This window comes from Xiphophorus couchianus, chromosome 2, assembly GCF_001444195.1.
Source record: "Xiphophorus couchianus chromosome 2, X_couchianus-1.0, whole genome shotgun sequence".
NCBI classification, from domain to species: domain Eukaryota; kingdom Metazoa; phylum Chordata; class Actinopteri; order Cyprinodontiformes; family Poeciliidae; genus Xiphophorus; species Xiphophorus couchianus.
In genome coordinates this window covers 20,861,976-20,878,129 of record NC_040229.1, presented here as the reverse complement: position 1 = coordinate 20,878,129, position 16,154 = coordinate 20,861,976, and the positions used below count along the sequence as shown (strand labels likewise).

Below are 16,154 nucleotides of genomic sequence, written 5' to 3'. Positions count from 1 at the left end.
TCTTTTTTTGCACTTCTAATGATGGAAATAAATAATTATCTTTTTAAATTTTTTTTATGTTCATATTCACCATTACCAATAACCTTTGGGTTTCTTTTTCTTCTTATCTTCTTGTGCAGGGTATCATCTTATCAGGGGGACAGAAACAACGGATCAGCGTGGCCAGAGCCTTGTACCAGCAGACCAACGTTGTCTTTCTGGTGAGTCTGTACAGACACAGAGCAGAGGGTTTTATCAAGAGAGTCACTTTGGTTGATTGGTTTGATATTTCAGCATTCGGTCAGACGTGATTCTATTTCTGAAACCGTCCTGCATAACAAAAATAGCAGCATCCTCCTTCAGCTCAGAGCAGATGACTCTGAGATGTCAGATCCTCATGGATTTTAGTCTTTTAGGACATTTTTGTTTCATTTGACTTACTTTTTTCCCCCCACAAAATCTATTTTGCTTGGTTCCTAACATGTGAAAGTGTGTAAACTGAATGTTTTGCGCTACTTGCAAAATACAATGTGTAGGAGAATGATATCTCTATATTTTACCCTGACCTGAGCAACATATTGGTGTTTTTTTTGTCTATGTGAAGCAGGTTGCTCTTAAAAATGAGACCTTTGTCTTACTGAGATGTACTCATAGAAATAAAAGTGGGGGAAAATGCATGCAAAACATATATCTTAAGGTATTTTCATGTATAAGAATGGCCCAATAAAAGTGCAGTGCAAGTTGAGTTTCATTTATTTTTCCTCCACTTTTTATGAATCTCTCTGTGCATCACCTAAAACACACTGTAAAATGTGAGAAAGTCAAAGTGGCATTAACTCTCTTGCAAGGCACTAATTTGTGTCATTTTGGAGGTGACAAACCTTTTGAAATCATTCCTCATTCTCATTTTTTCCACATCCCAAAAACCTGAGTTTTTATCAGAGGTGTGCAGACTTTTACGCTCCACTGTTTGTTCTGACAGATGGTTGTTTTCTTGCACTTTGAAACATCTGCTTATATATTTTTAGGATGACCCATTTTCTGCTTTAGACATCCATCTGAGTGACCATCTGATGCAGGATGGCATCCTGAACCTGCTGAGGGAGGAGAAGAGGACGGTGGTGCTGGTCACACACAAACTGCAGTACCTGCCACATGCGGACTGGGTAGGACCACTCAGTCTGTCTTCCTTCACTCAAACATTTTATAGACACTTCATCACCAAGATATCTCTAAAGTGCACACATTTCTTCTGTGTCCGTGCTTCTTCATGTCAGATTATTGCCATGAAAGATGGGACGATCCAGACTGAAGGGACTCTGAAGGATATCCAGAACTCTGAGCCAGAACTCTTCAGGCAGTGGAAGACCTTGATGCACAGGCAGGACCGGGAGTTTGAGACGGTGATTAATGACCTGCACTCACAGTATTAATGAGTTTTTAATGACTCTGAGTCAGCATTTAGTAAAACACCACTTCTTTTAATTTGAGAAATTTCTGAGCAAGCCATTCTAGGAGCTTAAAGAGAGAATTAGATAAGTGATTTTATTATGAGAAATATATCCAGTCCAGGTCAGACGTTTATGTACACTTATCATGGGGAAGATTGTTTTTTCACAGTGGACTGATTATACAGCAAACAGAAGTACTGAGTAGAAAAATTAAAAATTATATTTTTTATTTAAACCGGATCATACATGCAAGTTAAAATTCATACACACACACATTAATATTTGGGTAAACATCTCTTTGCAAGGAGCAATTCTTTTTGTAGCTGTCAAGAAGATTTCTGAGTGAATATTTGATCAGTCATCTCAGATGGATTGGTTTTGTTTTGTACCACAGATGCAACTTTTAAGCACATTAATCACATTTTCAGCTGGTCGACATGCAGGTCATTCCGGCAGACCGCTCTTATCTTGATTTTTCCATTTCAAAACCAGTGCTAATACATAATTGGGATCATTGTCCTGTTGGAACCCCAATTACGTAAAGAAAATTGGTCAGAATAACCCAAAACAATCCAGAAACCAGCACACATTAACCCTAACATGAGAGGGATCCAGAGGATCTGACCAGTAAAACAAACCTTCAAGTTGGACTGAAGTCTTTAACCTTCCCTCAAAACAACAACTAGATGGCTGAAACATATTTTAGTGTTCTAACATCACCAAATATAAATTCACAGTAAATTCCAATCACATGTATCAAAGTCAGGTTAATGTTGATTATTCAAAACATGAAACTGATATGACATTCATGCCCATGATGAGATGTAAACCTTCCCTGGAACTGTGCATAAACCATTCCTGAATCTGTTTTTTCCCCCAGGAAACTGTTGCAGAGAACATGACGGATCTGGAGAGGAAAAACCTGCGGAGGGCCATGTACTCCAGAGAAGCTCTAAGGACGGAGGAGGATGAAGAAGGTGAGAGGAGACGGGGAAACAAACCAGCTGGAGGAAATTTATGCATGACTGCAGTCTGAGCTTCTCTGATTTCATCCTGGCTGATAATATGCAGGATGACATTTACCTTCACCTGCTGTGTTTGCTGAAAAGCATCTGTTACATTAAAGCTTAGGCTCACCAGGCTTATTTTAATGTGTAAGTCTGTAGTAATCCACGTGACTCCTAGTACTTTTATTTCTGTATTATGGTTGATGCAAACACTTCAGAATAGATAAATAATCTCAGTCTTCTTTTTGGCTCTCGTTTTGACTTACAGAGTGCTCAGAAATGTCACCCCCTCTCAGTCCAGCAGCGTCCTGCTGTGACTCTGTGTGTTTGTGTTTGTGTCTGACATTGACAAAAAGGTGAAGGTATTGAGCAGAAGGTGCTGCGTTCTTTATCTGTGCTCTGTGTTGTCTCCCGTGTGCTGGTGGCACCCCGGGCTGGACTTGTGCGATGTCTCCGGCAGCAGCAGTTGCCGTCCTTGCCTTTGAGCAAACAGGTGTGGCCAGAAAACGCATGGTTTGGATAGAGAAATGACAACAGAGCAGCCGTTGTGGCATTGTGATGCTGGTAGCAAACTGCAAATGTGTGGATTTGAAATGGATGGTTTGAGAAAAACTTTGTTTTTTTGTAGTAATGCCTTTCTCTCACTTCCCTCTGTAACGTTCCTAACTCCTGCTTCTGGTAGGCGACTGAATGAAAGCATGGCTGTCGGTAACTGTTGACCTTTTACCCCTGCTTGTCATTAAGCCTGATTTCCTTCTGCTCTCCCTCTGCGAGGGATCATTCTGGAGGATGATTGGAGCCCAGAAGGCACTGACATGCAGCCTCATGCGCCAACGCCTGCTGCATGGTGTGATGTGTTATATTTACTCTACGTCGTGGATGAAGAGATGGAAAGAGTTTTTTCACCAGCTTCCTAACCCCCATGGGAATGAGCATCTGCTTGGAGTAGAGTAGAGATACCGCAGACAGTGTCTTGCAAAAGTATTCATACTCCCTGAACCTTTTGCTACATTGCAACCACAAAGTTTATTTGTCGCTTGTTGGAATGTTCCGGAATAAACCAACATAAAAAAGCACACAAGTTAAAGGAAAAATTTAACTTTTTGTTTTGTTTTGTGAGCAAAAATCTGTGATGTGATTTTACTCCTATTTTATAAGGAATGAGAACTAATTAGGTTTACAGTACAGAGTTAAGTATTTTATTACGTCATTACAACTTACTCATAATTATCAAGTTAGTTGAGTTGTGTATATAAACAATATTCTTAAACTGATCTTAAACTAATGTGATGCTCAGCATTACATTTGTTAACCCACATACATTAAAGAATCATGACATCATCAGATCATATTTTTTCAACACTGAAATCAGCTGTACAAATGTTCAAAACTGTCTTCAGTTTGCAGGTTTGCTTGAGCAGAAAGGGAGTCTGAACGTTAACCCTTTACAATCCAAAATCCTCACAAAATCCTGTCTAATACTTAACTTTTTTTTTTTTGCATAGATTTAACATGATTAACTTATCAAGCATTTTTATCCAAAAGTTCACACCACTTGATGAGTATTCAACAAGTTGATAAGAGTTAAGTTATGCTCACTTGAGACATTTTATTATGCACCTGAGTTGTGGATTTCTGCAGCTCCTCCAGAATGATCAGGGACCATTAAGAAATGCTTGACCTGTTTGTTTTGGCCATTTTCTTCTGATGATGAATTAGCCTTTCATCCAGGATGTTTTATAACCTAACCACAACTTCATCCCTGACCTTTCTGTTGTGTTGTTTGGTCATAGATATTTACTGAGTTTCCTCTGCAGCCTTCACAGAATAGCTGGATTTACACTGAGATTAAATCACACATAGTTACCATAACTAGCATATAGTAAATGGCCTGCACTTGTATAGTGCTTTATCAAGTCTGAGGACTCCAAAGCGTTTTACATTACAATCAGTCATCCACCCATTCATGCACTGATGGTGGTGAGCTATATAAAAGCCACAGCTGCCCTGGGGCAGACTAACAGAATCAAGGCTGAAAACCATTCGGCACCAGCGGGCGCTCTGATTACCACCAGCAGGTGAGGCAGGTGAAGTAATTTGCCCAAGGACACAACAACTGAGACGGACAGAGTGGAGATTCAAACTGGGAACTCACCACTTACAGGAATCCCTGTCCACTGAGCCACTGGCACCGCTGACTAACGAGGCAAATGGTTGCACTAGATTTTCTTTCGGTGTGCTACAGTTCAGTGGACTGATTACACATGTATGTTTTTTTCTAAAAAAAGGGGGGAAACCCTTCCTCTTAACAAAAATATCCCCAACTTTGTGCTGTTCTGTGACTTTACACCTTAATAACATAGATTGAGGTTTGTGATTGTAAAGTGAGGAAATTTGAAAAGTTCAAACGGTGTGAATAATTATCTAAGCATGGAACAATTTATTAAAGTCTCTTCTCTTCTGTCTTTGTTAGTTGTTTTGTCCTAAAACTACTTTGTAACAAAGACGAATGAGGGAAATCATAAAAATGTATGTGATATTATAAAAAGAGGAGAAGCGAAGGTAAAGAGCAAAAGCTGGAACAATCTAAATGTCAGAGAGTTTTTGAGAAGTCACTTCAGATAAACACAGAAATAAGACGACTTACGTAAAGTTAAAAAAAAAAAACTGTCTAAGTGTACCGGTAAAACAAATACCACATTAAGCTGAGGCTGCTTGACCTTTCAACTCATCTTGCTCTTCATTCCAGAGGAATCCTTGGACAGTGAAGATGACGACAACCTGTCGCAGGTGATGCGTCAGCGAGCCACCATCCCCTGGCGCCCCTGCGGTACCTACCTGTCCTCCGCCGGCCTCCTCCTCCTCACTCTGCTCCTCCTCTCACAGCTCCTAAAACACTCCCTCATGGTCGCCATCGACTATTGGCTGGCGCACTGGACGTCACATGTCATCACGGCCAAGATAGACGCCTCGGCTCACAACTGCACCCTTGTTAAGGTGAGTAGCTGATGAAAACTCGCCTGACTAAGTCTTCTCTTCCTTCACCGTTGTTTGGGCCGTGCTGAAGTGGTCCAGCCTCTCTACTGCGACCCTAAAGTATTTGAGCTGAAATTGAACTTAGATCATTGTGTATTAACATGTTTATTTCATAGAGCATTTCATAAAAATGGATTAAAAGTTGATCAAGAATTCACAAAACAGGTGGAATTAGGTTATGACAAACATCTACAAACTCTGGTCAATGCACTGTTGTGTGTCAGTCATGTTCATATTGTTTTTAAGAACCGCTGTGTGAGTTAAAGTTGTGATTCCTACTCATGTCTTCATGCAGCAACTCAACTCTTATGAGATTAGAAGGTTTTCACACTTCAGACACACATCTGGCTTTGCAGAAATGCTTATATATGTAAGGTTGTCAGACTAGGTGCTGCAAAAAAAAAAACACTTTTACATTTGGGATCACATTGCAATCTTTCAACATCCAGTGCAATGAACAGATTTTTATTCCTTACAATTATTCTGTGGGAGTAAAAACTGCAGAATCCCCCTCTGGGGAAATCATCACAGCTTTCCTACATTTTCTTCACGCTCTTCTCACTAATTCTCCACTGAATCTCAATTGAACAGAGCTGACCTAAAACCCAAACACAGAAATTGCCAGCATCAGATGGAGTGCTCACTAACCCGCCCTGAAGCAGCAGCAGCAGCAGCAGCAGCCGCTCAGTCTGTGTAGCAGAGCTGGAGTCATGCATTTATGGGAAAATCTATACCAAGATTTTAAATACTTTATTACAAAAAGCAGAAAGAAATCTATAAATTAAAGTATTCACGTCTGCTTAGCCACTTTCTTTCTAAATATGGTTTATTTTTTTTACACACTGTACTTACAGCACTTATAGCACATGAAAAACACAGCAGACACTTTAATCCCATTCACTGTAAATATGGCGAGGAAAGTTGTGCTGCATCAGAGGTCACACCAACTGTTGTCAGGTTGCAGTATCCAAGACAAGTAAAGCAACAACTTTATTAATAGTTTTACGTGTTCATGTCCCAGAGACTGAAATTTGATACCATTTCAGGCTACCGAGTCAGCTGGCCATGAAGGCTGAAAAGTTCTGGAGAACAGAAGCACACTATGAGCACAGCTAAGTGTACAGAAATTGTCACTGAGCGTATCTTGTTTGGCGGAGCTTCAGAGACACTCTGCCAGGTTTATCTAATCTGCTCTGAGCAATAGACTAATCCACATGGGGACATTCAGAGGTCCTGTTTGGACATCAAGCACATACACACACTTCCCATGAGCAGCTCAGAACCACAGAGAGAGGAGAATTCAACCTGCATTTTCACCTCACTGGACAGACAATAAGCCGAGTTTATGCTTTATGAAACTGTAGCAGGAACACACTGGTAGGAATATTTTTAAGTCAAAGGACAACGCAATCTTTTTTGGTTTGCTGGACATTTTCCAAATCAAAAAAAGCAGATGTAGTCGCTGTAATCTGCTTTTAAACTATGCAGTAACTTGATTTGTGAAACCTTTCGAAATCCAAATATCATTTTATTTCTACTTTACAATCCTGCACTTTTTTGTTTTTCTCAAAAAATCTCTCTTAAATACAAAAAAGTGTGACAAAATGAGGAAAGGTTGAGAATATTGATGAGAAGTCATGAGAATATTTTTAAGGCTCTGTTCTCATTTACCTTTTCACCTATTTTACTGTCATCATAGTCTTTTTTTTCCTTTTTGTTTGCTTTGGATGATATTACCAAGATCTAAGCAAATCTTAATCTAGGTGCTGTTAATGTTATTAATTAGAATGCTGTCACATATGAACTCGTCTTCTTACCATGTCTTTAAACACTAATGGAACAATTAATTTGATTTAATTAATTACTGGTTTTGGTTTGATTCCTTCAGACAGAAGCAGCTCAGTTTTTAATTACCGTATACTTGGAAGCTTTGTATTGTCTCTTTCATGTGCTGCATGGCTCTATTAAATCACTACCAGAACACAAAAATACTCATAAAAAGACAAAGAGAACACATTTGAAGTGCAGCTTGAAGCTGCTTGAATTCAGAAGAGAGAGAGAAACAACAAAGCATTATCAGCTCTTCCCCTTTTCCCTTTTTGTTTGTTCAAAAGTTGCCAGCTCAGCTTTGAGCTTCACTGGCTTCTGCTGCATTAGATGGCTAATTTTTAACCAGCCTCACAGTTTAATTATGCTGGTAATTATAGCTCAAGCAAACTAAGTGACACCTCCTCAGATACTAAGTGTTACATCCATCTTGTTGATAAATGTGTCTCTGTGCTGCAGGACTGTGGCTTCAGCCACTCGTGGTATCTGTCTGTGTTTAGCGTGCTCTGCTGCCTTGGCATCGTCCTCTGTCTCGCCACCTCTGTGACCATGGAGTGGACGGGCCTCAAAGTGGCCAAGGAGCTCCACCACAACCTGCTCAACAAGATCATACTGGCCCCCATGAGGTAGGACACCCACAGTGTGAGCGTGAGTGCGGGCCTGCCTGATGTCAGGTGAAAACAGGATGTCAGGGAACAGTGTGCTGTGTGTCTCTCTGGGTCCAGGTGCAGAACACCTCATTTATATGAAGGGACGCAGTTAAAAGCACCTTCGTTTGGCCTCGTTGCCCAGAGCGCAATCTGTTCTCCACACTAAAGCCTCAGCACGTCTCTGAAAACAGACGGGTGTGTTTGTATGCCCTTCATAGACACTAACACATGCAAAAATAAAAATAAAACCCCCAGCTGTACTTGGCGCCAACAGATTTAAACCGAAACAGCTGATTGTAAAGACTGCTAACAGAAACTGCTGATTAGTTCAATATTTTAATGTGGGGATCTTTAGACTTAAACGTGCATGAAAAAATGTTGAGTAGTAAGTAGAAGGGAAGAATTTTGAAAATAGGAATAGGAGTGACAGGAAATAACTTTTTCCTGTATAAAAAGTTATTTCCTGTTATTTACTTATACTTTACTAGTATAAGTAATAAAGTACTTATACTACTGTGAGTAAGGGCCAATAATAGTGGAAAGTAGCTAACAAATAAGAAAATATGTTAATATTTATATGATAATCAAATATTTAAGGAACCTGAAAGGTATAAGAAAGTAATATTAAAAAGGAGAAAGTCCTAACATGTAAATATTAAGGAAGAAGAATTGAGTGTTAATTGCATCAATACTGAGTATTAGCTAAGTCTTATTGCAAGTAGCAATGATTAGAAATAAACAGAAATGGATAAGTAAGAAATAAGGAAGCCATAATCAATTGAACTTAATTCAAACTATGTCGAGTAAGTTTCAACTTGCAGTTTGATAATAATTTTAAGTAATAAATTAATTAAAATAAAAAAGCTCAATTTATTTTGTTTATTCTGGCTAAATTATAATAAAATATGTCTCAGGTTTGTAGGTGAAAGCAAATTTGAATCCTGTTGGCACCAATTCAATCAGAGTTTGATAATTTAATAATTGGGCTTTATTTGATCCTCAAATGAACTATATAATCAGAATGGGATGAGTTACAGTGACTGGAATTAAACTTTGTCCTGTTTGTCCTTTTAAAAGCCAAAAGATAACAATTTGTTGTAATTAATCTCTATACCAGTGAATTTAGTTTATTTATAAATCTATTGATCAGTTAGACATTCACTCAGTAACAGATCATCTTGATTTATTCCAGTTTATTTCAACAATTTCAATTCAACAGACTAAACCAAACACATCAATTCATGACGTCCATGAAAGAAATCTAATAACACATAAAATCTGTTTCATTAAAGATGTCTAACACGTGCAACAATAGCTGATCCATCTCATAATAATTAGTTGTTGCATTTATCATAATTGTATATTTCATTTCCTTTTCCCTTTGTCCTGCCAAGGCTGTTTGAGACGACCCCGCTCGGCAGCATTCTCAACCGGTTTTCCACGGACACAAACACAATCGACCAGCACATCCCCACCACCCTGGAGTGTCTGTCCCGCTCCACCCTGCTGTGTCTCTCCGCCCTGGGCGTCATCTCTTATGTGACGCCCGTTTTCCTCATCGCCCTGCTGCCGCTGGCTGTCGCCTGCTACTTCATACAGAAATACTTTCGAGTGGCTTCAAGGTGAGTCAGCTGGTTTGGAATATTACAGCTTTATGATGCCCATTAGTAGCATAATTTGAATTGTGATTTATATTTTCCTTCTCCTGTTTGTCTGCTGGTCAGGGACCTGCAGCAGCTGGAGGATGCAACCCAACTCCCTTTACTCTCCCACTTCTCTGAGACAGTAGAAGGGCTCAGCACGATAAGGGCTCTCAGGTAAAATGCAGACATTCTGCCTTCAGATCTGCATAAATAAAGGCTTGTAATCTGTAATACTTCAAATGAGGGAAGACAGAGATAAGTGGGGCTTGGGATTTAGGTTAAATGCTGTAAAAATTAACTTGGATTTTCAGAAAGGTATTTTTTTTAGGGGACGATTAAAGATAAGAGAAATAAAATTGTTGTCCATGGTGACATTCTATAAGAAAAAGTCCTGAATGAAAAGCTTGAAGATATAATAATTTACTTTCTGGTAGGGTTTCCAGAAGCTGTTTTTTTTTTACATTTTTTATAACAGTGTGACAGTATAATTCCATTAGTTTTAAACAAAGTCTATCGAAACACATTCGCCTTGAATCGGCTTTGTATGTTTCTTTCTTCTGAATGTAGCCTGAAAATGTTTATTTTTTAATACAAAATATAAGCAGAAACCTGCATGTCTAAAGTGTGCCAGATTCATAATTTTATCTGCCTTCATAAGAAAGAATTAAGCCCCACTCTCTATTCTGAATGTGTACATTTTTATTATATTGACCAGCAGGGAGAGTTACAACATTCTGATAGCACTCTTCTTCTTGCTTTGGACAGTCACTCAAAAATAAGACAATCTTTGTCATTGTTTATCTTTGGTCAGTAAATGATGTCAATATGTGGCAAATGTTTTTGGAGAATTTTCTTTCTTTGGTTTTGGTCTGGGATTTGATGTTGTTGTTGCCACCTACTGTTTCAACATGGCTATCACAGAATTTTAGTTACATTTGTGCTTTTCTTAAAGAAAATATAATTTTGTTTTAAAAAAATCTGAATTTGTCAAGTCCCAAATGATTGAACTTAGAGAAAATAACTTATAAAAGTGTTTATTTTTGGCAAAGAGAAGATAGAATGACTGACGTTTACATGTGCAGAGCGACCTTAAACAAAGCTCTCTTGCTTGATTTTAGCTTTTACTCCTAATGGAGTAGGAGTAAAACATTTCTGCCTTGCATTAAATCATCTCTGAAGTTACACAGCTTTGAGTGAATGATGCTTCAGCATGGTCCTCTGTTGTTTCTGATATTGTAGCAAATGAAATGGGAATCTCCAGCTAAGTTAAGCTCTCTGTGATTCTTAAAACATTTTTAAAATGTTCCACTGTTACACATCCCCCACATTTGCTCCTCTGTAACAAAATGTTTGCAAATGTCTATAAAATAATGTGGTGAACCTAAAAATATATGCCAGCTCGCTCTGAGGGCCGTTATTTCTTAACGTCTTAGAAGTTTTAGTTTGCTTTGTTTGAATGATATTCAATTAAAATCAGTAACTAGATGCAGTAAAGCTTTGTGGCAGTTGATTTGTCCTGTCTGGTGCACGTGCCGTGGTTGTCTTCATCTGGGTGGGGGATGAAGGTGTGAGGGGGTTGATGTGTGAGGTTCAATGTTGCCTGTGATGAAAATAGACCAAGTTTATAAGACAGTGGCAATGTAAAACATTAATATTGTACCATATATATGACAAATAAAAAAACGGAATCTGGATGCTAACGGCAGCGCTACGATCGCCATTGCTGACTCCTGTTTATTTGTCCTCCAGATTGTGTCATTGCTGTTACATCAGTCCTGACACTCGGGACCTGTAACAATAACAGAGCAATGAACCCATAATAACGCTGTTTAATCTCATGCTATCCTATGCAGATGCTTTGTCTGCACTGATGAAGCTTCACTCACCTCAGCATGCCACTTGCTTGCAGTAGCTGCCATGCAAGCAAGTTTGACTTATTTTCTGAACAATTTAACTGACATAAATTTTCCACATTCCAACAATCAAATGTTTTTGTTTCTTTTTATATCAAACATAGCTACCTATGCTACAGAATGGTGCTACAAAATTTACTTAATGTTGCAGTAAAGACAGTGATAAGGTCACCTGATCTCATGCCTCTCTATACAGATGTATTGGAACAGCTTCCACAGCTGGTGAATTGGACTTATTTTCGAAACAATTCAATCAATATCAATTCTCAACTTTTCTAACAGAAGATCTATTTGTTTCTGCGTGATGCATTACATTTTATTCACCAAGAATTATGCTGGAAATCTTTTCTTTTACCAAAAACTACCATAGTAACATATGTTACAGTTTGCAGGGAATGACCTTCCTACTTTTTAATTCTGACTCTGATCCAGTCAGGCAGGAGAAAGCTGCCAGCCGGGAATCCAGTAGAGTTTTGAGATGTTGTGGAACAAATTAAATCCTCTCTCTTGACAGATACGAGCCCAGGTTCAGACAGAGGCTGCTGCAGTTCACCGATGCCAACAACATCGCCTCGCTCTTCCTCACGGCCGCTAACCGTTGGCTGGAGGTCCGAATGGTAATGAACCATCTGCTGTTTGGATCTTTGACATTCAGATCAGTTCTGCTGCAGTGTTGGTCACTGTGCTGGCACACATTTACCTCAGTATGGATGGATAACTGCTTCCTATATTGAATTACTGAAATACTGATTTCCATAAAATGCAGTCTTTACATCATGTGTAATGTCTCAGCTGCTGCCAATAAGTCAGTCTACTCTTGTGAATCACTTTACCTTTGCTAGATCATGTTCAGTTTTTCAGTGCGTCTCCTTGCTGTGGTCTGCAGGAGTACGTTGGAGCCTGTGTGGTGCTGGTGGCAGCTGTGGCCTCAATCACCAACTCTCTGTACAACCAGCTGCCCCCCGGCCTGGTGGGGCTCGGACTCACATACGCTCTCATGGTGAGCGTGTTTTTAATCTGTACCAAAGATCTTGAACATTTTTACCAAAAGGAGCTCATTTCTGTTTCATCTCGAGGTTCATAACCATGGGCTTCAGTTTTTTAAAAGCCATTATGATTGGTATTTCATACTATGCTTCCTTTTTACTGAACATGCTTAATTAAAAAAATATAATAATCATGATGGTTTAGAAAAACTTAAACTCGATATTCTTCATAATAAGAATCAGACCACCTCACCAACCACACTTCCACAAACCTGAACTTTATTGTCACAGGAAATGGATGTTATGGACCAACACTAATTATTGCAGATTGAATGAAGTTGAAAGAAAATTTGACATAATTTAAAAAAAAAAAAAGTAAAACATATTGCATAAATTTCTTTTCAGCCTCATGCACTCTGACAACACTAAATAAAAAATATACTTGTCCTAGCGGTTAGTCAGTAGGGACTGCCATGTCTTAGTAGGTTTCCAGTTATACTCTTTCAATTTTCAGATGATAAACTAAACAATCTTCCACAACATATTTAAATCTGTTACATTTATTTAACACGTCTGCAGCTTTCCTAGGTCCTCATGTTGCTGTTTGTAATGTTTCCTCTGAGACCTTCACAGAAAACCTTTAGCTAAGCAGAGATTAAATTACACACAAGTGAACTCTGTTTACTTCAAGGCTGCTTGTTGCTCTAGGTTTTTGTTTAAGGGTAGCATTTGATATAAGATTGTAAAGAAAAAAAAGAAAGATATTTTTTAAAAATTACAATGGCTAAACTTCAATATAGATTTTTTTATTTTTTCAAAACATTGGGATTTGAGTCGAGAACTTTGAATCTGACTATAAGATATTTTCTCTAATATGGAAGTGACTATAGAAGCATGCTTGTATCAGCCTCTTTGTTTTTCTTATTTTTAAACCAAAACAGTAGAACTAGAAATTAGATCAAACAAGTTTTTTTTCTTCCTTTTTTGCCACAGAAAAAACAGATTTCTCAATATCTTCTATTTTCTTTTAGATGTATTGCAATATTTTTCTCTCCAAAGTTTACTGCTATCAAAGAACAGAAAGGAATGTGGTAAACATTATGAGCTGTTCTAAAAATCACCAACATTTTAGTAATTAAATCTTAGTCGCCGTCTCTCTGCTTGGTGGTGCGTCCAGACTGGAGGGACTACGTGACTGTAACCGTCCTTCCTGTCCTCTTGTATCAGGTGTCCAACTACATGAACTGGATGGTGAGGAACTTGGCAGACATGGAGGTGCAGCTTGGCTCAGTCAAGAGGATTAATGGCCTGCTCAAAACTGAACCGGAGAATTACGAGGGACTCCTCAGTGAGTGGAGCAGACACATTTTCTGCAAGCCCTAATCAGCCCACTTCCTCTTTTGCTTTATGTTTTTTTTTTTTTTCATTGCCTTTTTTGACGTTTATGCTTTACATGCTTAAAGTTCTTCTAATTCTGACATAGTATTTTGCTGAGCAAGGCTGTGGTAACATTTCTGTGATATTTCTGTGTCTCAGGTGTGTCTCAGGTGCCCGATGGTTGGCCTCGACAAGGAGAAATAAAGATCCAGAATCTGAGCGTGCGCTACGACACTACGCTAAAACCTGTGCTCAAAAATGTCAACGCACATGTGCATCCTGGTCAGAAGGTGAGAAGAGCCGCTGCCTGCAGAAGCTGCTTCTCTGATCTGAGTGTTTCTCATGCTGGTATGATTTCATGTTTTTCAGGTGGGGATCTGTGGGAGAACCGGCAGCGGCAAATCATCTTTCTCCTTGGCCTTCTTCCGCATGGTGGACATGTTTGAGGGTAAAATTGTTAGCGAATTAGTTTGATACAGCAGCTACAGACGGAGTGCAGAGAATATGCTGGTAATTCTGGTGCAGATGCATTAAAAATCCTTAAAATGAACAAGCGTTTTATTACAGCAGTGTCATTTCACAAAGCAAAACATTTTTAAAAATTCGTCATATAATTTGAGAATATTTATTTGATGCAGAATTAAATATAAATAAATGGCAACTTGGTGACCTCAAAAGGTTACTCTTCTTTTTCTAATTTTCCCTTCCTTACTGTTCTCCTTATATGGCAGCGAAATAAATTTGGGTTTTGTGATGTTTCTAGTATTTCATAATTGCCTTACATAGGTCAATTTTCTGTCCTTCAGAGTGTAAATGGCCGTAGTGGCTGTACACAAATTACCCTTCAAAGGATTAATAAGGTTTCTTTTTAATCCTGACTAGATTACTAATTGTAGGTATCTCTGAACTTCAACTTTCAAAACTTGAAGCACAAATAATTCAAAATGCTTCAGCTTCATAAAGGAAGGCAATCATTAGAGGCGTTATTAGTGGGTAAGATTAATTGTATGTAATTTTATATTTCTATAAAATGAATTTACTCAAATGATCAAGAAAAGCCTTTGATTTTCAAAGATACTTAGTATAAGATCATGCTTCTGTAATAAAAGACGGACTAATAAGGCTTTTTACATATTTAACAGACAATAAATTTATCTGGCTATATTCCAGCACTGTTTTAAGCTTTTTAAAAAGAAATGAAACAAGAACTTTTGTTTTTCTTGTTTCACAGGGAGGATTGTGATTGACAACATCGACATCTCCAAGCTCCCTCTGCAGACCCTCAGGTCCCGGCTGTCCATCATCCTTCAAGACCCCTTCCTGTTCAGTGGCACCATCCGGTACAATGAACTCCTCTGTCAACAGGAAGACTCGTTAATGGAGGCTCAGATCAAATCTTACTTAATGAAGAGGGACGCAGGACATTTCCAGAACATTTGGGAAAACTGCGTCAACCATTAATTGCACTTATCTGAAACATGAGAAGAGCTGCTTATAGATAAGAGGTCATTTCTCTGAAATGTTCAGAGGAGCTTCCTATTTATAGACCACAGTGGAACACCCCATAAAAGTCTTTTAATGTTGGGAAAACAGACGACAGGGAATTAATTAAGGCTTTGGATATTCATATCAGCCGTAATGCAAACAATACAGTTTGGTTTTAGTCTCTGATGTGAACAGCCTGATATCAGATAATGTTTAAAATCACTATCTGCACTGCCTCTCTGACATTTATTTTAGATTTCATAATCATATATTGACTACAAAATACTACCAGAAAGGTTTATTTACACATTATAAAGTACCAGTGCCTCTAAATGTTGCTTGGTGGATGCGTGTGTGCAGGTTCAACCTGGACCCAGAGATGAAGGCGACAGATGAGATGTTGTGGGAAGCTCTGGAGATCGCCCAGCTGAAGCCTGTCGTCAAAACCCTGCCAGGAGGTCTGGGTAAGAGAAAAACAAAACACCAGCATTCACTTTATGATAAACCTGTTGGCTAAGCTGTGCTTCAGCTAATTAATAATCTTAGAGTTCATGTTCAGAGTGCCGTCATTGAATATCTCTAGTCAAGGATCGAACGGCTGTATCAAGTCACTTAGGCATTAAATTTTTAACTTAGCTGACCGTCTTTATACGGCAGATCTGACAGCTGGCGCCTGCAGCAGACTCATTATATCAGATGTTATTGGGACTTGCCAAAGTATTCATACAGCATGATATTTTTGCAACATTGTATATTTTTTGCAACATTGTATTTTATTGACATTTTATAATCTAAAGTAA

The 16,154-nt window shown here is 38.6% G+C and overlaps 1 protein-coding gene across 5 annotated transcripts in view; it reads left to right on the top strand.

Annotated features, from left to right (window-relative positions):
* Positions 1–16,154, top strand: part of abcc8 (ATP-binding cassette, sub-family C (CFTR/MRP), member 8) — a 75,202-nt gene that overhangs the window by 46,254 nt on the left and 12,794 nt on the right. For 3 of the 5 annotated variants that reach the window (XM_028037215.1, XM_028037207.1, XM_028037231.1), the window contains exons 22-36: positions 120–200; positions 1,008–1,145; positions 1,257–1,382; positions 2,311–2,407; positions 5,187–5,434; positions 7,760–7,926; positions 9,345–9,572; positions 9,675–9,767; positions 12,021–12,123; positions 12,393–12,506; positions 13,720–13,840; positions 14,029–14,159; positions 14,239–14,317; positions 15,101–15,209; positions 15,715–15,818. In XM_028037215.1, the coding sequence (XP_027893016.1) occupies positions 120–200; positions 1,008–1,145; positions 1,257–1,382; positions 2,311–2,407; positions 5,187–5,434; positions 7,760–7,926; positions 9,345–9,572; positions 9,675–9,767; positions 12,021–12,123; positions 12,393–12,506; positions 13,720–13,840; positions 14,029–14,159; positions 14,239–14,317; positions 15,101–15,209; positions 15,715–15,818 (1,939 nt within the window). The remainder of the gene's footprint in view (positions 1–119; positions 201–1,007; positions 1,146–1,256; positions 1,383–2,310; positions 2,408–5,186; positions 5,435–7,759; positions 7,927–9,344; positions 9,573–9,674; positions 9,768–12,020; positions 12,124–12,392; positions 12,507–13,719; positions 13,841–14,028; positions 14,160–14,238; positions 14,318–15,100; positions 15,210–15,714; positions 15,819–16,154) is intronic. The other 2 variants (XM_028037238.1, XM_028037223.1) reach the window with 2 other exon arrangements.